This window comes from Scomber scombrus, chromosome 6 (genome assembly GCF_963691925.1).
Source record: "Scomber scombrus chromosome 6, fScoSco1.1, whole genome shotgun sequence".
NCBI lineage: Eukaryota > Metazoa > Chordata > Actinopteri > Scombriformes > Scombridae > Scomber > Scomber scombrus.
Genome location: NC_084975.1, coordinates 9,551,128 through 9,574,232, shown reverse-complemented (window position 1 = coordinate 9,574,232; position 23,105 = coordinate 9,551,128). Strand labels below are relative to the sequence as shown.

Below are 23,105 nucleotides of genomic sequence, written 5' to 3'. Positions count from 1 at the left end.
TATTGGTTATGATTTAAATTCTAAGTCTTTGCTCTTGATGTCTATAAAGTCAGAAAGGTCAGGTCCATGTGTTTTGACTTGAGTGAATGCTAACAACTATGTAGCAGGAGAAAAAAGACAAAGTGACTCAATAATGTTGATAACACAAGAATATCTAAGTTTGCCGCCGTGGCTACACAGCAACAGCCCCACAGCTGGTAATGATTTTTATCGCACTCCTGTTTTTCCTGCTAGACAATAAAATCTAAATTGAATTAAATGATTGTTTGTACAAAAACGATGGTCCACACAATGAAAGTCATTGTAAAATCTGAAATAGTTTTAATGATGAAGAATATAACACATTAATGGTCCACAAGGTGAATCATTCAATTTACAATTTACAATTCAGAGCTTCATAAAAAAAGTGTCACGATAGAAAGCTGCTATTTAATCAGACAGAAACAGACAGAGCTCTATAATTGCTGCAGATGGAGCTGTTGGAGCTGTTTTAGGAGACCTGCTGTTGGTTCACAGTCGGCCTCACACAGATCTGCTGTTCTATTCACAGATTTTGCCTTTGACAGTTGGAGTAAAGACATACACCGACACACAAATCACTACTGTGAACAGCTGGCAGTCCTGGTAGTGAAGATGATGTGTACTTTAAAGAACCAGGTGACACTTCATTCAGCTTATTTGATTTTATTTATTGGGAATGTGTACAGTGTTAAATATAAATGTTACCTTTCACCATACCTCACCCATACAACATAAACCCACTCATCCACTCCCTACAGTAGGGACTTTACAGATTCACCCCAGCAAATTTTATTGTGAGTCATGTGTTTTAAATAAATGTCCTTTAGCCTCATCATAGTCATGAGACTTCCTATTTTGCCACCATCAAGAACCAAGCTGTGATACTACTGATATGATGTGAACTGATGGTCCAAGAGGAAGATGAAATATCATGTCTTTCTGTGGTTTAACTAGTGATCGTTAATGCTGGTAATAAAACTTGGCCTGCTGTCCACTGCCCTAAGTGTTATGGAGTTTATTGTACATGTTCAGAGCCCACTGGAAAGTCTGCCTGTAGCACATCTCGCTGCCTTTGATAGTGTGGACTCTGTAAAAGATACAAAAGATCAAATAGGCTTATCAAGCAAGTTAGCAGTTTTTAATAAACAATTCATTTACCCTTTTGTGACAAAAACATGGATTTTCTTCACAAAAGCCATGTGAAACATTTTTTGAAAGCAGATTAACTGACCATGATATGATGTGCAAAGTCAGCAGTCATTTTAGTCATGCTCATTCATGTGCAATGGGCAGGAGCAGACAGGAAGAACATTTTTCCTTTAATTCTTCCGTCTAAACTGAAAGGTTTTGTCTGATACAGTACATGTTAGGTGTGTCTGCTTCTTCACAAATGTATCCATGCTAAAGATGTTTGCAATGATGTTAACCACTAAATGCTAAATACTCGGCTAACTATAGTTATCTTAACCAAGAAAATATAACATTTCACAGCCTTTTCAAGTAAGCAAGATTAGGATTGCTTTTAGTGATTTTCCCAGCTGCTTTTGGTAACTGTTGGTGGGCGTGTTGGCCTTTTCCAGTGTTGAGACATGATGAGTGTGTTGAGACATTGCACCACAGCCCAGCATCCTCTCATGATGCTATCAGGTAAACATAGAATTATAAGAAGAGTTGCTGATGTAAATTCCATTTCGTTTCATGCTGTGGTCACACAGAGACACCCGACCTCATCGATCTTATCACAATAAGATCTTGCGATAGTTTCAGAAGTGCTGCTTGTAGCTTATGTGCTTCTCACAGAAAGAGACTACATCATGTCCCTGGGTGAATCTGTGTCATTTGTAGTATAACAAAACTGAGTACACTTCTGTGCAATGTCCCTAATCTGTTAGATGATTCAAAACTGTATCATCTTACAATAATTGTAGTAATTTTAGGGTGAAATGTAGAGTATTTTATCTTATTTCTAATTAAAAACCAACAAATTAGATAGATAGTGGTTAGTTAGAACCACAATGCAACATAAGTGAGTACACTTGTGTCCACTGGAACTAAAAATGACTACACCTATGATTTCCAAATTAAGAATAATTGCCTAAACAATGTTCTACAACAGGCATGTCCAAACTATATTTTATATATATATATAATATATATAATAATAATGATACTGTACTGCATGAGTGCGAAAGGTTTAAAGGAGAAGACATTTATGGAAGGCACTATGATTGCAAGTTTGTAAACCCAAATACTAAATGAAAAGATGACTCCTGGTCTTGAGGAATTTTCCCACATAACAATAATCCCAGACACAATGCAAAAATCACACAGGAGTTTTTAAAGATGAAATATTGAGAGCTCTTATCAACCTGTTTCATTGGCTCCCCTTTAATTTTAGAATTAATTTCAAGATTTTACTTTCAGTGTTTAAAAAAACGGATCAGCAACCAATTATATTTCTGACATGCTGGTTAAACATGCCCCTACTAGACCCATGAGATCTTTGGAGGAAAAGGTGTAAAACTCTGGTCTCCTGCTCATTCCCCAGAAAAGAACTTTATTATTAACTTATTATTATTATTACTCAGTTCAACACACTCAAGGGGTTTTGTTTCCACAGTTACTTTGTCTGGTATGACTAGATAGTGTGATACATGTTAGTGATGTTAACTAATTTTAGATATATTGCTGTATATTATAATAACTTCTCTGATCTCATGACTCTTTTTGTGCTATTGTTTTTACATGTCACAGTTTAATAATTGCCACTTTTGGCTATAGTGGCCGCTATTCTCTAACACTTACACAGGCTCACTTTAAAGGGCCATTGCTATAAACTGTGTAGCTGCCTTCAAATGTAACTGCGAGCTCAAGTATCTCATAGGCTTTTCTGTACAAGTGGTTTAACTAGTGATCGTTAATGCTGTTAGTAACACTTGTACTATTCCCATCATGACAAGTCTGTTGTCAGCTGACAATTTTTGTTAATGTTGTGACAATGTTTTTTTTAATGACCTGTGGTGATATAACTAGTAAAAGCAGCTTTCTTATTATTAATAATTGATGGCCGGCAGAGGTACTGTCCTTGCGAGAAAGAAAACAGTACTGGCTAAATCCTATTCAATACCAACTCTACAGAAAATACACACAAGTAATGTAGCACACTGCAGCAATAAAATATAGTAATAATTTATTTTATTTAATACAAAAAACAACATCTTCACACTTTTAAGCCTGCAAAACCAGGCATTGAATTTATACAGTATTACACAGTAATAATAATCATCTTCAGGCCTGCTGTCCACTGCCCTCAGTGTTATGGAGTTTATTGTACATGTTCAGAGCCCACTGGAAAGTCTGCCTGTAGCACATCTCTCTGCCTTTGATAGTGTGGACTCTGTAAAAGATACAAAAGATAAAGTTCAGTTCATCCACCTTATTTTGCTCATGTTTTAATGAAAGTGTGATTAATTGTTATGGATGTCGTCATTTTGTGATGGTGTCTGTCTGCAGTTCAGACCTAATCCATCTTCCTCGCCATCATTTCAACAACAGTTACAAGAAAAAAAACAGCAAAAGAGTGTAGTACACACTTACATGAACGCCGGCTTCAGACAGGAGCTGTGGCTCTTGGTGATGTAGGATACACGCTGTACTGGTATACCGCGTACGGCAAAGTTGAAGCAGCAGTTTACAGGTGATGTGTTGAACTGCAGTGATTGAGCTGTGAAAGAAAATGAACAAAGTCATTACAAACATATCTGTGGGCAAACTCTGAAATTGATGAGGCACAAACACAGATCACTCACGCATGGCATAGCAGCAGCAGGCGGTGAGCAGCAGCAGTCCCAGAACAGAGCAGATAGTCTTCATGATGCTGTCAGTGAAAGATGATGAAGGTGTTCTTCTTCTGCGTACTACGGTGGCCCTGAAGTCCTTGCTGTGACTGTCTGTAACTGAAGCCCTGTGTCCATTATAAACCTGTACATTGCGGAACTTGAATTTCTCCCCATATATTTTCAAACGATGCTGTCTAGTACAGTAAGGGGAAGGAACTTAAAGGGACAGACCAAAGTTTGACTGTAAAGTTTAGAATAATCTCCCCAACCACAGAGAGGAGAAAACGTTCCACTGCATTTATCTTTACATCTTGCTGTGAAAGGCCATCGTGGGAAAGTTTTAGCTGAAGTAGAAGAGGGGGAAGAATACACACGTCTATATTTACATTAAACTTAAGTTTAAGGGGAATTTTGTTCTTAGTTTTCTCATAGCTATAATTTTTTGACATTTTTTGTATTGCTAGATACAGACTTTAGTCTTTACATACAAAAATTCATTGGTTCACATCCCAGAAAATGCACAGTAACTATGTGTATTTCAATGTCTTTGTTGCAACTGATGAGGTTTATGTGTTTAACTTGTAGCCATTTTTTCAGTCAAGGCTAGATTGCCACTGATTGAGTAATTGTACTGGGTCCTCAGTAATCCAGGTGTGTCTTAAGTGATTTATGCTATCCTCATTATCTGTACAGGAATATGCACAACTAAAGGCAGATATTAACTGACATTATGAGATTGCAGGTGGACCCTGCTTTATAACCTGTGTCAAAACTTTTAAGACCGCCATTATCTCAGTTTTGGGCTTATACACCAATCAGCCAAAACATTAAAACTGCTGACAAGTGTATGATTATCTTATCTATTATCTTGATCCTCTATATAAAAATGAGGATGGGGAGGGAACTATAGTCATACATGTACTATTTTGGAATAAAAAGTCAAGGTTCTGAATGAATAGAAATGTCTTAAATCAGAAGGCTGATGGATTCAACACAAAAATACAAACACCATTACATATTGGTTTCTGCCTCCTCTAGGGTAAACTACGTTACTTGTTTGTCATGAGTCAGTGCCTCCTTTATGCAAATGTGGCACCATGATGTTCACAAGATCTTATCACAGTTGCTTTCACATATGTACACAAACCCAGATTTAGCAATGCAACCCTGACCTATTTAGATCATTTCCTGCATGCAATTGCAACCCATCAGTTTCCTCACAGTCATCTGATTTGCATAACTCAAAATACGCAGAAATACTTTTTATATAACATATATTTATATATTAAAAGATATGTGTTAGTATGTGTTGCATTCACAGTTATATCAGAAGTTGTAAGTATTGACTTCCTTCCTTGTTGCCCATATAAGTACACAGTATCTCTGGCGCCAATTGTGCAAACAAGGCAGGCAACAAGACAAATAATGCTAACAATGCAAAGATAAGACAAAAGTAATTTAATGTTACTGCTGTTATGTTGAGGATTTTTTGTGCTGCTACATCCAGGGTTGGGAACAACTGTATTCTGGGATACCTTACTATTCTGTTAAATACTGTTAAACAGCCTCACTTTATGTTGTTCAGCAGGTACAGACCACGTATGTATACAGAGAAGAATACAGAGAAGCTGTTTTTATACAGATATGGAATCAGATGAAATCATCCATCAGCCAGCTGAACACAACACGGCTGCTATACTCAGTCTGGTCCCAGATCTGCACCTTTTCACAGTATGTGTGGGACTCCGGCATTATGCTCCGCTGACATCAAAAGACCCGATGATGCACCAGTGGGCTAGATCAGCTGTAGACCTTACTTTGGTGTCTATTGTGTTAGCTGGTGTTATTTCTTGGGAGGAATGAATATTTGTAGATTTTGTCCTGAGATGGAATTTTGGTAAAGTAGACTGGGGGGAAATTAAGTTTTTGTGAGTTTTGTAAGGTGGTCATGTCTTGGCAAGTAAATGAAATAAATGAAAACACTGTTGAAGTCATAATGAAGGGAGCATCACAAATTATTGGAAAAAGTATGTGTATAAGAAAGTTAAGGTGGTGCCATGGTGGAATAAAGAGTGCTAGGACGCAATTAAGCAAAGAAACAGGATTTATAGAGTTTTTTTTTTCTCGAACTATTCAATGCAGATTTTATTATAGTATAAAAAAGGCTCAAGCAATTAAAGGAGCAAAAAGATTTTTTTGCACAATTATATCATGTTATATCACATATATTTGTATCATCTTATCTTATAACTAAGGAACTGGAAGTAAATTATTTTTGGCTATGAGTCAAACTGTTTAAATGCCGACTGTCCCATCATGTCCCCTGCCTCAACCATCAATTGGTTTCTTAATTTTGGATCATGTTCATTCAAGTAAAAAAAAAACAAAAAAACCCACTTAATCTGCAGGTTTATGTGTACACTATTACATGAGAGATATGGGGCACAAAAATCCAGAGAATGGGAAAACAAGTAGTGGATTTTATGTTCGAAAGTTAAAAGTCAAGATGAGTCAACAGAGCTACAGATCATCTGTATATGCAGCTGAAATGATGGCAGTCTTAACCCTGCAATGAATAGAGGAAATCAAACCTATAGTGTACACTGCTTTGCTGACTAGCTGACTAGCCCTGGCTAGTCTCATATATACCTCTTCAAGATGCAGGAAGGATATCCTTTATGACATTATGCAGTCAATGTCTATATCAGTGTACAGTTTTTCGGGGTAGCGCATGTGGGCATACAGGGAAATCAAGTTGTGAATCATCTTGCCAAAAATTGATTAAATAGAAACCAAGTAGAAGTTGACATAGCAATACACAAGACGAAACTTAAACATGAAGCAGGATTAAGGCACAGTGGCAAAGGCTATAGGAGTAAGGTATTTATTAGATTCAACAAGAGGTTGGGGAGGGAAGGCCACAGGGGAAAAACAGGAGACAAGAGTGACTGACCGGCAGAATGAGACTGGGACACTTAAAACTAAACTCATCTCTACACCTCAGTGGAAAGCTAATCAAAACTTGTGATGGCTGCAATCATATAAAACTGTGGATCATGTCTTGTCTCAAATATACAAGACAAAGACAGCTGTGGAATGAACTGGATCATCAAGGGATTGAACATTTAGACTTAAAAAAACACTTTTAACAAATGACTGTGGAAATTCTACTTTAAAATATGCCATTACATCTACAAGACAGGGGGTTTAACAACAGGGTTTAAAGAGCTATGTCGCTAATCCAACAGTTGGGGGCGATAGTGCACCTAATGGCGGTAGTTCGCCCTCACACAGGAAGTAGAAGATGAAGAAGAGGCAGACCCGCTGAAATTCAAAGTTGGAGGAGGAGCATAAAACAAGTAAGTTGTTTCTTGTTTTTCTGTCGGTTAGTGCTCACCTGATTTTTTACTGTTTCATACAGACTTCGCTTTTCAGGTAAACTTGTAATCCTGAACTACTCTTAACGTTATGTTAGTCAATTTTAGATATATTGAAAGTAGCGAGACAGCTAACGTGAAGAGCATTGTTACTAGCAATGGATAGCTAATTTAGCTGCTAAATGATAGGCTGACATTTATAGGTGGCAGTTTGACCAGTATGTATGTTACAGGTTAGCTAGTTCGCTCAACTAGCGATAAACTGGGCGTTGTCACGTCTCATTATATTTTAGATAATGTTAAATGCGGTTTTTCCTGTAAGTGTTTCTTCTGTTTGTAACATTAGACCTCTTCTGTTTGCTCTGATCCAGTATTATCATATATACCATTTTAACCAAATGTTTATTATGTCATAGTTTTATGTAAGCTCAAGGTTAAGACGTGTATTTCATGTGTAACAAGTGTTTTTTGTGTGTTTTTTTTATCTCACTGGGCAAATTTGAGTAAAATTGGGTTTTTAGAAAAACGAGCAACTGTATTTGAAGTGTCTTGGCTTTGACTCGTGTTTGTATTTTTGCTTCAGTACTTACAGGTTTATGTTGGATAACAGAGCTAAAATTGCAAAAATACACAACATTGCAGTCTGAAATCTCGTCTGTTTACAGCTCAGTATGGAGGCTGGCGATGGCAATGGTAGCAACGTCAACATGAAGAGACCGAGAGCACCTCTGTCAGACTCTGAAGATAATGTCCTCTCATCATCAGGTCTGTCTGTGACTGTATTAACAACAATGTGAAGGTTGAAAGACTATACTGTCATAAAAATACAGTCTGTGTTTATGCATTTTTCTATCTGATGTATCAGAGGTGAATGATGGCCAGAAGCGGCGGCGTCTGGAGGCAGCTGGCCAGGAGAACCGAAATCCTAAACCATCCTCCTCTAGAGGCCGCCTAGCCGACCTGGATATGAAGCCGGACACACCGATTGTCCCCTCAGTCCGGTCCCGAGTTCAGCAGCTCACCCAGAGACGAGAGGGTAAGATGGGTCTACTGTATGTACTTGAATGAGAAAGCAGTGAATATGAATTCATACCTTCATCTGTACTCCACAAGACTGGTAGGATTCACTTGATGGTCCCTAAAGCCAAAATTCGTGAGGACCCCCATTTTTAGTTGAAAAATGAAAAGCATAAATATTTTAAAGGATTAGTTTATGTTTGACACAGCAGACACAAACATTTTAGCTTTTTTGTAAATATATATACATGAATACTGGCATCATTAAGACAAAGTGTTTGTTATTTCAGGAGGAGCTCCTCTGGCCCAGCGGTGCCTGTCAGATCCTGGGGCCCGCAGCCCAACTTTCACCACGCACCAAAATGTCTTCAGAGAGACTCTCCTGGGTGAGGATGCATATGAACACATTTTCAAAAACCTGAACACATGAATGAACGTCAGAAGTGCACCAAACCTTCTGAGCAATGTTTTGCAGTCAAAACGAGGGCTCGTTTGTTGAACTGAATAGAGAGGGGACGTCCACCCCCTTCCGCCTTCTTCTTCACATGATTGAAACCTGCGACACACAAATAACAGGGCAACACCAAATTCATGCAGAGATAGCAACCCTGATGATGAGAGAGAGTATAATGTGTTTTTATTATTACACAGAGGATGATTGAGGTATTGTCATGCATTTGAAAGTTATTAATTTGGTCTGGTTTGCTTTCATGCCTCAAACAAAGTGCACCATAGTTCGCTTGTTTGGTCCACACCAGAGTCTGAATGAGCTTTCATACCACCCCATATGAACTGGACTATCTGAGGAAGCAAATCAGGGTTAGTTTAAAGCGGACAAAACCGCTCTGGTGTGAGAGCAACCTAACACACCTAACTATAAAGTAATTTGTTAAAATAATAGACTAGTTTAGTGACGCTAAAATAGGATTCAGTACTGTTTTTGGCAAGATATTAACATTGATGTAGGGAGGGTGGCAGAAGAATTGTGCCAGTGTGTTTTTAAAACGGATCTAGTTTTTTTTGGTAAAATACAGGATTTAAACACTTTAGTCTGTTGATCTTATAGTAACATAAAACCTGCACCACCTGCAAGACTGTCATCATTATGCATAAAATACAGATTATCCCAACAGGTTATTTAAACACATTAACATTGTAGGAGAATATTTAGACAGTGGCCTATTTTGTTGCCCTAAACTGGCAGGTTTAGGGCAACAAACCCTACACTTAAGATCCTTTAATGAAATGTTTATGTTTGGCTTATACTTTAAATAGTTGGAATTACATTCACTGGGCACTTTATTAGGAGCACCTGTGCAATCCAATACAACAGATTATAATGTAACAGGTGCTCCTAAAAAAGCTCTCAGCGAGTGTTGTATTAGAGTTGGATGTGCCAACCCAAACAAAGGAAGCGAAGGATGCAAAATCTGTATATGAAAATGTCTGGAATGTATCACAACAGCATCACATCTGTCATTAATGGAGAACTGTCCTTCAGGACTTTTTTTAATTAATTCAGGGTATTTGTCATAATTAATTAACTTAATATCAACACAACGTCAAATCGAGCATCTCTGATTGGGGAATAAAACACAGCTACAATAATGTATTTCAGGATTATATTTGACTATATTGATGCTTCTGTCTTTAAAATTATTCTCTATTTGTATGTTCTTTGTCCTCAGGTGAGGGAGAGTTAAATCAACGAATGGAGCGTTTTAAAGTGCCTGTCTTTCAGGCGAGCCCCTCCCCCTCACAGAGCCCTGTCTGTCCGCTCACCCGCTCCAACTTTGTATCTGGCATTCATCAGAAACTCCACGACACCATGTCATCCAGCTCAAAGCAGGCCTCTCTCATTCGCCAGGTTTGTTCAGTGACTGTACATATGAATGCGTCAGTATTAATATGCTGACTCGGGCAAAAGGTTGGTTATTTCTACAGAGGCAAAATCATCTTTCCCATGTCTTATAGTAAAAGGGTTGTCGAGGCAGTTTTTAGTCCTGCACTATGGTGATCCTCTTCAACCCCCAAACCTTTTAACTCCATATGTCAATCTGCACTAAGATTTATGACCGGAGACGTGATGCTTACTTGTATCTCATTATCTATAAAGCCCTTATAGGAAAATTACTGCTCAGTCACCCAGATGGACATCACCAAACCTGCTCCATTGACTGGTTTTCGCTTCATTTTCCACGAGTTTGGTCTGAACTTGGGAAAAAACTGCTTTGAGCTTTAACGCACCTGACTCGTGGAACAAGATGCAGCCCCTCCTTAAAATATACACACTTGTGCCTTTAGAAATTTGATCTTAAACATCCCAAAATCTTTCTGTAATTGTATTTCATTTATTTATTTCTTTTCTTTTCTTTTTTGCTGTTTTCCTTTTCTGTCTTTGTAATTGACTCTTTGTCATTGTAAATGAGGGTCACTCACCCTCAATGATCTCTTGAGTATAAATAAAGGGTACTTATAAGCTAGCTCATAGAAACTTGTACTTAGATTGACAAATAAACGACACGTTCACAATCCTTTTTGTGACCGTTAACAAGGCAGTCATCATTATACTATGGATGGTTGAATGAATATTTTTTCACAAAAAGCCTTACTGTATAATTGAATTAATCTTTACGTTGTTTTAACACATTTATCCTTTACATTTTCTGTAATTGGACACAATATACGAGTTCTCATCAATGTGTCTGGTGTTTGTTTGTTTTTAAATAAAAAGGCTTCTAAACTAAAGCTTTAACATTGTTTGGGAGTTACAGTTACCTGTAGCCAAATTAGGCGGTTAGGACGACTGAGATAAGGTTTTGTATTTCCAGTTCTTTTAAGTTAATTTATACTCGGATAACAGAAGTATTAAATTGTGAGTGTAGCTGTAGAGTTTATGTCTGACATCTGACTTGATTTCATCCATCAGGAACGGACACAGGAGTTGAACCAGCTGCAATTTCAACCAATCAGTGAAAACGCCTGGTTGAAAAGGAGCAGCTCTGATCCCACATCTCTGGTGGGTTTCTGATTGTGCTATTTTGCTTTGTCTAATTTTCTTGTTACTAACTTTGAGTTATTTTGAAATCAAAGAGGTTGTTTCTCATTACTCACTTAGCCAGGATAAGAGGATAAATGTCTGGTTTAGCAGGGATTGTTTTGTTTAGTTGAGATTGTTTGACACATCAGTTTGTGTAAACATTAGCAGGGAAGGACTCCTCCTGGTCTCTCGTCTACCCCCTCCTGGGTTCCTAGATCTAGATGCAGAGTTCAGTGGCCTCCCATGAAGCCTGGGGATGTGAGTCTGCGGTCAAATAAGTTTCTTGTCACTCGGTGCTTTGTGGGGACAACCTTTCATTGACCTTTTTGTATACTGCTTTTTGTCCTGGACCTGTACCCAGCTGCTATTTTTCATTTTCCAGTTTGTTCTTTTGATATATGGGCAATACTTGGAGCTAATACAATGGAATGGTAGTATTGATTTGTGCAGTGCAAATAATCCATTTGGATAACAGAACAAGGAAATTTACAGAAACAAGAAAACCTACTTGTTTTTTTGCAGAATTATCCATTTTACATGGCTCCAGTTCACTTTCTTAAATAAAGCACAGTTTCAATGTCTGAGGTGTGGTTTGGCGAAGGTGGGCTGCTCACTGGAGACACACAGAAGGTTTGAGTTCTGATGCCGATGTTGTTGCCTCCAGCAGGAAGATGGCGATGCTGACATGAAGGACGGCAGCTTCACTGAAGCTGCCACATCAGGTGTCGGGAAGCAATCTTTAAATACAACAATAGGTAAGACTTGCATCATGATGATTTTACACATTACTTACATTTTATTTTCATTGTGCAGAATTCTTATAATAAATGTATTTAGTATAGCACCATTCACAGAAATGAAATTCACAAAGTGCTTAACAGAATACAATTTAAAAAGACCATAAAAACATGTAAACATTAAAAAAACAAAGGCAATAAAATCATACAATCAATGAGACAGAAGCTAGACAGACTAAATTAAAACAGAAATGTAAAAGCAAAAACAAGGCAAACAGAGAACCTCAAAATGAAACGCACAAAAGAATCAAGCACTAAAACATTTTAAGGTGAGGGAGATGCCAGTTTAAACAGATGAGTCTCTGGTTGCTTCTACGGAGGCTGCAGATCGTAAACCTAAAGGTAGAGAGTTCTACAGTTTTGGAGCCACTACTTCAAAGGCACAGTCACCTTTTGTTTTCTGGCGGGAAGGAGGGACAACCAGTAGGCCATAGGTCATATATGTAGGCATGTCACAGTAATTAAATATAGACTTGGGAACATAATAATCATGTCTATATATCGACTTAGCGTGTGATACATTGACATGACTGTGATCTTTCTTTCTTTTTTTTTTACCTGATGGGGAGCCAATGTAAAGAACATAAAATTAGCCTAGGTAAAGACACAGTGGTGCTTTTGTAGCATTAGAAACAGGAATGTCCTGAACAAATGTGCACATCAGTGTCGGGGTTATCCATCAAGACATTTTTTTATTGATCGGTGCAGCTATAAACACGATCGACTCTAGATCAGTTGCAACCCAGTATTACAGTTATGAAAACCAACGGGCACTGTATCCGCACCAATACTCAAAACATTATAAAGAATGAGTTTCAGTCAGATACAGCCAATCCACATTATGTGTAGTTATTGCTGTTATAAAACTGCAATGTGTTTGGAATGGAACAATTTTTAAAATTTTGTACAAGCTTAAAAGATTTTTGGTATATAAATGTCTGTACTGAGGCACAGCATTATGTTAGATCACTCATACAGCAGAGTATCCCAGTCTTTTCCACATGGTACAGTAAATACACAGAGTTTAAAATTGAAAAATCGTTGGAATAAAGCATTGCTGTTGTATTGGTACTAAGCCAATAACCAGAGTTTATTTGGAAGCTAAAAACATGAAACTAAGATACTCTGTGGTAAGTTGTGAGACTGACTTTTCAACAGGTGAAAGGAAACCTTGTGACTTTGAAGCCCTTCCAGCATCTGTAGAGCTAGACCCCTCTAATGAAGGGCAGCTGCAAATGGAGCAGAATACTCATCAGCATGAAGAATTCAGGGAGGAGAAGGAGGACAAGCCTTCAGTTGGAAATAAAGAACAGCAGCTATGGTCCCATCAACCACCGGCTCAGACTGTAATGCAGTTGTCTTTCAGTGAGGATCAGAGTTTCTCCAAAGCATCTTGCGGTGAGGATCGTAGTGTTTCAGAGTCTCCTGCTGTTGCAGATGAGTCAAACGTGGAGCAAACTGGGGCAGTTTCCGAAGTAATGGAACTGAGTGATTCAGAGGTGTTTACATTAGAGGAAGATGAAGAAATCACTTGCGATTCAACACACAACAAAGTGGAGATTGAGCCCTCGACAGATGAGGAGTTGAGGTTGTGGAAGTATCCTCCTGACAAAGTGTGCAAACAGGGAGAGTCAATCATAGCTGAAGACCAGGAAGAAAGTGTGTGTGCTGAAGAGGAGCGAGAGAAGTCTGAATCATCCAGAGCAGAAAAAGAGAAAGAAAACTATGCTGAAGATCATAGCGAGCCCTCTCAGGTCCAAGATGCTGAACATCAAATGGATGATGTGTTTGCTGAGAATGCTGAGTGCTCTAACACACAGGAAGATATGAAACCCAGATCGAAAGACACAATGAAACAAGACAAGAAAAACACTGAAGGATGTCTACATGAGGATGATGGATATCAACAGTCAAAGCAGATCCAGATAGTCGATAGCAAAGAAGAAGACATGGATCTGGAGTCTGACAGGACAGAAGATTATCCCTTTATAGATGTAGCTCAGGCTATGAAAGAAACACAGACAGAGTACATAAAGCTTGAAGAAAATGGTGAAGATGTAGCACAGCTTAACACAGAGACAGAACCATCAGAAATATTTAGAAACGAAGCTCATAGTGTAGCAGCGGTCCAAGCGTCAGATCATCTTGTGGAAATGGAGCAGAAAGGAATAGATGGAGGGCAGGGTGGTGCAGATGGGCCGATAGAAGAAACTCACAAGGCAGAGAAAGGACAATGCTCAAAGAAAGTCACGTTTATCCTGGAGCCAGAGCTGATCAATGACTCAAACTTGTCTGAGACCAGTACCTCCACAGAGTCAAGGGGAGAGACGGGTATGTCAGGTGAGAACAGTAGGAAAATACAAGATTGAGCACCTGGGCTCAGAAAGGTGGGGTCCACTGGTGAAATAGTATATTGGCAAGACCAACATCATAACTGGTATATTGAATACACTGGGTTCATTAAGAGCTGCACTCAAGGTGAGCGGGCAATATGGGGCGACAAGTGCACAGTTGGGATTAAATGTAATTTTTGGCTGCATTATGCTAGTTTTCTTGAATGTTAATTATTGGTTTTCTAGGAACCTTTTGTTCTTAATTGCTTCAGAAAACTGCTCATTTTTGAACATCTCTTACTTCAGATGGTGAGCTGAGCTCTCACGACGAGACCAACACGGCCGACATAATTGACCAGATGTTCGAGGAGGTGCTGGAATATGCTGAAAGGATTGAGGACCAAAGGGGGTGCAATGAAGACACAGAGGACCGTGATAGTGGCATCGGCGTTTCCTCTACAGACAAGGATAAATTGGACGTGGAGTCAGAGAAGGAGAAGAGCGAAGAAGAGGCGGTGGCTAAAGATGAAGGGTGCGATGAGAGCAAAAAGATCGAAAGCAGTGGAGATGAGCTGCTGAGTTTCCCTCCAAGCGGCATCCTCTCTCCCCTCAGCAAGTCTGTAGAGGCTGTGGTCACCCCTCTAGTAAGATTTATGACTTTAATAGACACAAAATCTCAAAATGAATTAATTTGCTTAAGCTATGATTAAGCAAATGAATTCAAAGATATGATAACATGATTGCCTTAAGAGATTTCAGGATTATGTACAAACAAAATCAGTGAGAATGAGCTCCCTTTAACATTTATGTAATACATTGTCTATGTTCATTTTCCATTTATAACCAACAGCGACTGGCAGCCAGCCAGGAGTCCAATCCTCCATCTCTGCTCCTGACTCCGGAAGAGACCAGCACCCCTCCTTCTGAGTCTGCTCCTCTGTACAGGTAACACACACTCTGAGCATACTCTATTTAGAATGAACCCTGATTGTAATAGTGCTTCAAATGTTTAGCCGGTCAACACTGTTAAGTCACTGAAATTGAGTATTTCTACTTTGAACCCTGACGAACATGATGAAGGCTGCAACACACTTTATTAAAAGTTTTTTCTGAACTAAATACAGAGTCTGCTAATGATTGTCTTTCAAACATGCAACAGTCCTCAAAAGTATTGTATAATATTGTGATAATAAATTATGTCAATATTACCAAGTTAACAATGTTAAACTTTGCTGAATTTAATTTCCAACTAAGTAGTAGAGTCATTATTAAACCTCAATAGGAGTGTAAAATGTTTAACATACTTTACTGTTCTTGTTCTGTGATTGGACAGTATCGATGCATACCGCACACAAAGGCAGAGTAAGCCGCCCACCATCCAGAGCGTCACTCCTGGCGTTCAGAGACGAGCTCTGGAGAAGACCCGCCCTCAGCCCTCCGTCAACACCAAGGAGAAAATAGCGGTGCGTAGACATGAATGTCAGTAGATGAGTGTGTATTCAGGATGAAATCTAAGCATGTTAACTCCACGATAATGTCCTAAATGTATTTATTCAGTCAATTTAAAATGTAAACAACACCACGACTGCTGAAGTGGATTTAGTTTAGTACATGTGTTTAATATTGGGTGTCATCCTGTGTTTGTCCAGGCTCTAAATGAAGAAGCAGGGAAGCTGCAGACTGTCATCAACCAGACTCTGCAGGCTCTGAGCTGCTGTACTGATGAGCAGCATGGACGAGGTTCACTGGAAGAGGCTGTGGCTGAGAAACTACTGTTAGTCTCCTGTAGGTAGACCGCATGATTTTTGTTAGAATTGGCCCATCCTTGTGTATAAAAAGGATGCCACGTTCACATTATTCTATACCTCAATAGCGCAAACATTACTGTTTATTCAGAATTCGTAATATCTACACCCTCGCTCATTTTCCACAAACAACATCCATGTTTCATTTTATTGCTGGAATTTGGCTCTTGGGTGTGTTTCTTAGGTGAGAAACGATCAGCCTTGCTAGCAGAGGTGGTCAGACTGAGGGAGGAGAGGACTTCAGAGTCTGCAGGGGAAGACCAAGAATATGTCTCCCAGCAGCCATGCAGAGGGACTGTCAGCATCACTAACATCCAGCTGCCTCTAAAGGCGGAGTTTGTTTGCTCCTCAAACAACCGCACAGGTAGAGCAACAACAACTTTTAATTGTCTTGTATATAAAGTTCTTGATGTGAAGTGATGAGCATCCAACATTTATATGAAAGGAGCCATTTTTGAAAGGATCGATTTGTTTCTGTACCCATTCAGGTCGGCCAAGTCACTACTTCTTCGTCCTGATCCGTTACGGGCCCCACAACATCGTCACCACCTCACTGGCTACAGCTGCTGACGCTCAGAACGGAGACACCATCTCCTTCCAAACTGCTGTCACTCTGTAAGCTGCAATTGACCATTGATCAAATTTGACAAGTTATTAAAGAAAGATCACATCCACACAACTTTGGCTACATCAGCACACCGTGATTTCATGTCAACACTCTGAAAAATCTTAAAGTTCACACCTCTTCTCTCGAAAATAAGAAGCTTCTAACTACTAATATGATGGTTTCAGTAGATAATGGATGAATGCGTGGCTCATTTTGCCTCTTTGATGTTTCAGGAAGGATATTCGCTCAACCTTTGAGATTGATGTGGAAGTCTACAGCCTGGTGAGATTAAACATATAACAGTCTGATTTACAGTCATTCTTTGATATGTATTGATATGAATGGAATTAATAATGTAGTGAGGTAGTTTCTAACCTGTCCAAACTTTATTTAGACTTGTTTGTTTGGGTGAATAATAGCAAATGCTCCAAAACGTCACAAATGAAATGTAAACAGTTGGACATCCCTTTTATTATTCTTTACAGTGTAAATATTGTTTTGTTTCACTGTGAGTCACTGTGTTTTTAATGTCTGTTTTTTGTTCCATCCAGTCCCACACTTCACCTCTTAACTGCAGCATGGAACGCACCACCACCAAATCGCGGGTAAATTAGTCATTTTCCAATAGTGACCCAGGTGTGTAATTATTAGGACAGTCCAGTTAACCTAGCGTGTCTTTATACTTTCAGGTCACTCCAAGAAAGCTTCTCAATACCTTAACAGTGAGTATCCAGTTTTTATTTCTGCCCCAAAGAGTTTTTTTTTTTTTCCCTTTAAGTGAACTTTATTCTTTTGTTTTCCACAGAGATCCAACAACAGCCTGACACGTAAGTTTATCTTTTTTATTATTTGTTTTAGTACAAGGATGCTTCTTTTTTTCTATTATTCTTGAGTGGTAGCTGGTAAAAGTTGGAAACATTTGGAAGTGAAGAAATGTGAATTTCGAGATCAGTCTTTTTGTTTTTTTACACACTGAATGAAGTGTACTGAACTGGTCATATTGATCATGTACACTTTTTGCCACTCAGCTGCTGCTCTTCCTGCCATCAATACTCGTCGCTCCAGTAACTTTTGTCTGGTGGGCTCCCATAAGATCACCCTGGCCTCACTGGGACACAGCAAGTTCCCTCTGGATAAGGTAAAAATCAAGTCACGGGCTGCTCACGATCAATAAATGACACCAACTCAGAACGAATGCACTTTGGTGGATGCTTTTAAAATGTAAAATACTTTTTTGTGGGAATGCATTCAGATATAGCCACTGTTCTTTTTTGTCTTTTAATTCATACTATGAAACATTTCCACACATGGGTGAGGTCACTGGTGATGTAACGTGTCTTCACTCCCTCCCTGTCACCCTCCCCCCGTTGTCTGTCTTGCTTCTTTCACTCAGATGAAACTTGAAGGCAAAATCAGGAGACTGCTGGGAGATGAATTTCAGGAAAAGGTTTCACTCTTTTCACAACACTGTCAGCCCTTCACCTCTCTTCAGTTTCCTCTGCCACTCTACAGAGAGTAGCCTCTATCACTATTGATGTAGTTAATGTATTTATTTTCATTAGTTCAATCTAATTGTCTCTGTTTCATCTCAAATCAACAATAATATTATTTTTCAGTTTTGACTACAAAAAATTAAATCATTTGTCATCAGTACTAACTATCTGAACACTGTCTACTGTCAATTCAAGGATAAAATATTTGGTCTGGTGGCCTGGCAGTGCAGTAATTCCTGTACTGTAGTTTTTACTTTAAATTTCACCAAATTCAAACATAGCAAAAACATACCACATATTATATATAACAGTTCTGATAGCTTTCTTCTGCATAAAATGGATAAATAGCCTGTTGGACTCAAATTCTTTGTTCTGTTGCTTCTCTTCATGTGCTCCAAATCATATCAGTGCAACAGTATTTCCTCTTCTCCTTCTCCCAACTGCAGGTGCCTTTTCTATCTCCTCTAGAGGGCAACATCTACCTGCGACTGGAGAGCGAGAGCCATTCTAATGTGCAGCACCAGGGCTTCCTGGTCAGTAATGTTGTTTATTTAACTCTATCACATCTCACACGAGAACACTGAAAGAGGTTTTCCTTAATGTAGTCATTCCTCCTGTTCATAGTCACCATTAAAAGATCTCCTTATATGAGGCTTCAGCAGTTTTAGTCATATCAAGTTGATATCTGCCACATTTACAGTCTTTTAAGTATCAAATTCCCTCTGTCTTTTCCTGTTGCGCTGTGGTGGAAGTATAATAACAAATAGACGGATATTGACTTTGTGGTTTTGATTTCCAGACAATGTTTGAGTTGATTGGTGGGTATGGCGTGTGGCGTCGCGGCTATTTCACCCTGGAGAGATGCACCATGTCCTACTGGAACCATCCCAATGACAAGGAAACTAAGGTGTGAATATATGAACACGATCCCAACAGACTAAGTTACTGAGTTGTCCACCACATTAGTAAGGCTGAATGAATATCATCTCACTGTCTAACGGACAAGTTTCCACTGCTCATGGTACTGTATTTACAGAGCATCATGATAATGTCGACGGTGTTTCAGAAAGTTTTCAGTTATTTTAGGAAGTTGGAGAATATTAGGTAATTTATTAAATAAAACACTGTACGGAGATGTAAAGGAACACATCCATGTATTAGATGAAGTGTTCATCACCTGCATCTCTTACACTCCTCTTATCACTTATCACTTAACTTATGTTTTCGTCTCCAGGAAGCAGAGCGCAGCATCTCTCTGTCCAGCTCCCCCAGTCAGTGCGTCAGGCCTGTCAAGAGGGACTCATGCGCTCGACCTTTCACCTTTGAACTGGTGAGCAACATCCCGCAGCAGCAGGACGACAGCCAGGAAGCCACGTCCAAGTGAGTTTTAATAAACTGCAACATCCTTTAAAAAGGTGGACTTTTGTGTAAGTGTTAAAACTGAGAGCTTCAAAACAGATCTGATGATTTGTTTTGTGGCAGGGGGATTGTGTTCATTGATGTCAGTAGGATTAGGAATTTCTTGAAAGAAATAACATACATTTATTTTTGTTATTTATCTAATTACGTGCACTCGTTTTGCTGTAATTTATGGTTGCATTAGTTTCTCTGTCTGTCCTCTGCTCTGCTTTCTGTGTTTCACCGAGGGTGGGACTCAGCTCCACCACCCACACAGGATTAATTAAGTCACTTTTGGGGTATTTACTTAGACTTACATTCATTTCCTGTGGACTTACCCTAACCTCTACGTGCCTAATCTTAACCTAACCCTAACCTTAAGCACTCACCCAAAAATCTGCGTTTTACCAACTGGGGACACAGCTTTTGTCCCCAATTGCACAAACTGTCCCCAAACAGCTGGTTTTAAGTCAAAGTTTATGTCTCTGAAAGTGACTCATGTCATACACAAACACACACACCAGATGATATGAAGTTTTACTTAAGTTGACAAAGACTACTCCTAAGTGCAATAATAGCTTTGTGAGTTCAAAGCCAGATCCCTTAACTGTCAGCCTGTTTTACTAATACTTTGATTTTGTTTCATGGCGCACAGTGCAATCGTTCACACAAATGTAAAGGATAACTTCAGGACATGTTATCAACTTCATCATTGAGCATATTTGTTTCAGTTTTGCCTAACTTTTAGCTCACTTTAGCTACAACAACACTAGTTGTTTCAGGTGGCTTACCACCTCTTAAAGAAGAGGGGGCAAAAGTTTGTCTAGTTTTTTTATTGGTCCTCTGTGTACTGCACATAAACTGACGTATGCTCTTCTTTTTCAGGTGTTGGTTTTCAGCCGACACCAAACAGGAGAGACTGGACTGGATGGAGAAGCTCAACCAAGTTCTTTTGGACTTTCACACGTGGAGCCGAACATCAGCGACCAAAACAGAAAGTCAGCAGTCCAGCAGCGGGAACTTGAGGGAGAGCATACTGTAACTACATCACTACACCAACATAAATAATGCGCTTTCTTCCAGTTTCTGCTGCCAGGGATCCAGGAATGCATCCTAGAAGCAGCTTTTATGATGTGGCAGGTAGATGAGATTGATTGTTAATCTCAGAGCAGCAGCAGATGAGCTCCTTCTCACTGAAATGATAAACTTATAGCCAGGCAAAGTCATAAGTATCTAATGATTTTTCTTTGGGAGATATCGATTTAATTTGCATACTATTGTTTATTTCTTTTAATCAAGAATCCAATCATTATTGTTGGTGTTTACTTTTATTAGCAAAATGACAGTTTGCCATTGAAATATTTTTGTTTTTTCTTTATCACGATTCTGCGGAAATCTGATTTTATTTCAACTTTTTTTTTTTCTTTGGCAATCAGCTGCTTTAGCCTGTGTCGGTCACTGTCAGTAACCTAAGGTTGAACGTCTTCTGTAGCTTAAATATATTTTTGAAAATAATTTACACACATATTTAGGTTCATATTGTATGTTTGTAACATTTAAACTGGAGGAATAAAACAAATATATATATATAGAAACACTAATAATACTGAAGGATGAGGAGATCTTTAACTTTACTAATTTAGGATAAGAATGTATTTGAAATGGCAGGAAACACTACAAATGATTAAAATATGAAAGGAATACTAACTAGTGTTGGAATGGGAGCTTTTCTTTGTTAACCAGATGTGCATCCTCTTTGTTTTTGTTCAGAGGATCAGTCGAATGCTCGGCTGCTATATCTTTTAAAATGTGATCAGCACTTAGTACATCATTACAGTACAACATGTTGTTAGTGTCTCTGGGTTTTACTGCCTCCCACTGCCCTGAAGTGTGAACTCTTCCTGCTTAGAGGATCTGTGTTACTGCTCATATGTAAACCTCATATCTACATATATAATGCCACATTGGTTATATACAGTGGATTAGAGCACTGGAGAGGTAAAAGAAGGGAATGTAGTGATGATGCTACATTGAATGTAATCTGTTTTCTGTCCTGTCTGATGTCCTGTTCTTTTCCATGTATTTCCATCTATCAGTCTTTCCATCTATCAGTCTGACACTTTATTAAAACCATTATTCATGTGAACTCTCATTTTATGCACTCAATTGAAGGTACCAATTAAATAAATGGAATTGAATGGCTAAAAAAGAAAAAGAGAAGAGATAATTCAAACCGCATTTCCCCTTTTTTGGAAGCCTGCTACATATAAATTAAATAAATTGCCAATCATCAATAAATCATGATGATTAAAAATGCAAGCTTTGGGTCAAAACCAGGCACAAAAGATACAAATCTCTCCGGTATATATAATATTCACAACAATCTCGAGAGCAACACAGGATTCGTCATATCGGATATGACTGATGCGTTTGCTTAGTGAGCATTGCCTTTTCTTCCATGTCAACGATCTGTCCATCTTGTTTATGTTATGTCTGAATAAATTGTGCAAACCTGAATCTCAGTAGCCTTGCAATCATTAGAGCACATCAACCTGTTTATTGTTCCTTTATGAATCAGAATCATCCAACCATACATGTTCTCCTTCCCCTCCCTCACTGATCATGTGCACTGTTTGAGAATCACTGATCTAATTTATTATCCAATTTCACTATTCAATATTATATAACATCACTGTGATGTTGCATGATTATTTTTTTAAAAATAGATACACTTATTAAAGTCTGCTCAACAAACACAACAGATTTTATAAATCTAAATAGTCTCCACCTGGATCTGTATTATCAGTCACATATAAAATAAGTACATGTCTGGCTGGTGGAGCCATATATCTTCTGTATATATGGAGCCGGAGAGTGTCTGGCAGGAAGGCTGCTCAGGTCAGGAATGTCATACAGGAAGTGGTCTAGAAATAGACTTCCTGTTCGTCCCATAGCTCCTCTGGGTGGAGGTACTGCTGGGTGTTATAGAGCTCAAGGTGATGACAACAAGGGGAGGGGAACACTTTATTCTGCTCTTAGGACACAGCTGTGTTGAATCCACTGATGGCTGTTTCAGAGTTCTTATACTCTGGATGGTGGGTGGTGGATTTCTACAGGTTTGACCTGTACCTTTGCACCACAATTTAAGTTTAGTACCCCAGGTTAACACAAAAGCAGATTGATTATTCTGATTGGTCCATTTGAAACTCATAAAAATGTCTGACCAATTTCTGGGCGATTTTACACTTGGAAATGTTTGGTCTTATGTCGCTGCTAGAGAAAGGTTAGCAGGTCACCATCATCTAGGGAATAGCAACATCCATAGCACATTTATATCAGTGCGATAAGTATATTCTGTTCTGGATCAAGTGTTGGTTG

The 23,105-nt window shown here is 38.8% G+C and overlaps 2 protein-coding genes across 2 annotated transcripts; one reads left to right on the top strand and one right to left on the bottom strand.

Moving 5' to 3' along the window:
- Window positions 1-3,309: 3,309 nt before the first annotated feature.
- On the bottom strand, window positions 3,310-3,926 carry LOC133981964 (C-C motif chemokine 4-like). Its single transcript, XM_062420846.1, has 3 exons — window positions 3,831-3,926; window positions 3,619-3,745; window positions 3,310-3,418 (listed from the first exon to the last, which is right to left on the bottom strand). Exons 1-3 carry the CDS (start codon window positions 3,892-3,894, stop codon window positions 3,310-3,312), a joined length of 300 nt encoding a protein of 99 aa, XP_062276830.1. The 5' UTR covers window positions 3,895-3,926.
- A 3,330-nt stretch (window positions 3,927-7,256) lies between these two features.
- anln2 (anillin, actin binding protein 2) lies at window positions 7,257-22,083 on the top strand. Its single transcript, XM_062420843.1, has 23 exons — window positions 7,257-7,295; window positions 7,903-8,002; window positions 8,103-8,273; window positions 8,545-8,640; window positions 9,943-10,121; window positions 11,184-11,277; window positions 11,966-12,049; window positions 14,731-15,068; window positions 15,275-15,369; window positions 15,758-15,887; window positions 16,074-16,209; window positions 16,414-16,593; window positions 16,718-16,844; window positions 17,070-17,118; window positions 17,388-17,441; window positions 17,526-17,558; window positions 17,642-17,663; window positions 17,865-17,974; window positions 18,230-18,283; window positions 18,776-18,862; window positions 19,129-19,236; window positions 19,564-19,709; window positions 20,613-22,083. The coding sequence occupies exons 2-23, from the start codon at window positions 7,909-7,911 to the stop codon at window positions 20,767-20,769; spliced, it is 2,544 nt and encodes an 847-aa protein (XP_062276827.1). The 5' UTR covers window positions 7,257-7,295; window positions 7,903-7,908; the 3' UTR covers window positions 20,770-22,083.
- Window positions 22,084-23,105: the final 1,022 nt, after the last annotated feature.

Excerpts from the sequence above, each read along its gene's own strand:
- LOC133981964 (XM_062420846.1), bottom strand. The coding sequence starts at position 3,894 with ATGAAGACTATCTGCTCTGTTCTGGGACTGCTGCTGCTCACCGCCTGC. Across the intron at positions 3,746-3,830 it reads CTGCTGCTGCTATGCCATGC|CTCAATCACTGCAGTTCAAC; the intron begins GTGAGTGATCTG and ends TTTCTTTCACAG. Across the intron at positions 3,419-3,618 it reads TGTCTGAAGCCGGCGTTCAT|AGTCCACACTATCAAAGGCA; the intron begins GTAAGTGTGTAC and ends TATCTTTTACAG.
- anln2 (XM_062420843.1), top strand. The coding sequence starts at position 7,909 with ATGGAGGCTGGCGATGGCAATGGTAGCAACGTCAACATGAAGAGACCG. Across the intron at positions 16,210-16,413 it reads GAAACTACTGTTAGTCTCCT|GTGAGAAACGATCAGCCTTG; the intron begins GTAGGTAGACCG and ends TGTGTTTCTTAG. Across the intron at positions 17,559-17,641 it reads AGCTTCTCAATACCTTAACA|AGATCCAACAACAGCCTGAC; the intron begins GTGAGTATCCAG and ends TGTTTTCCACAG.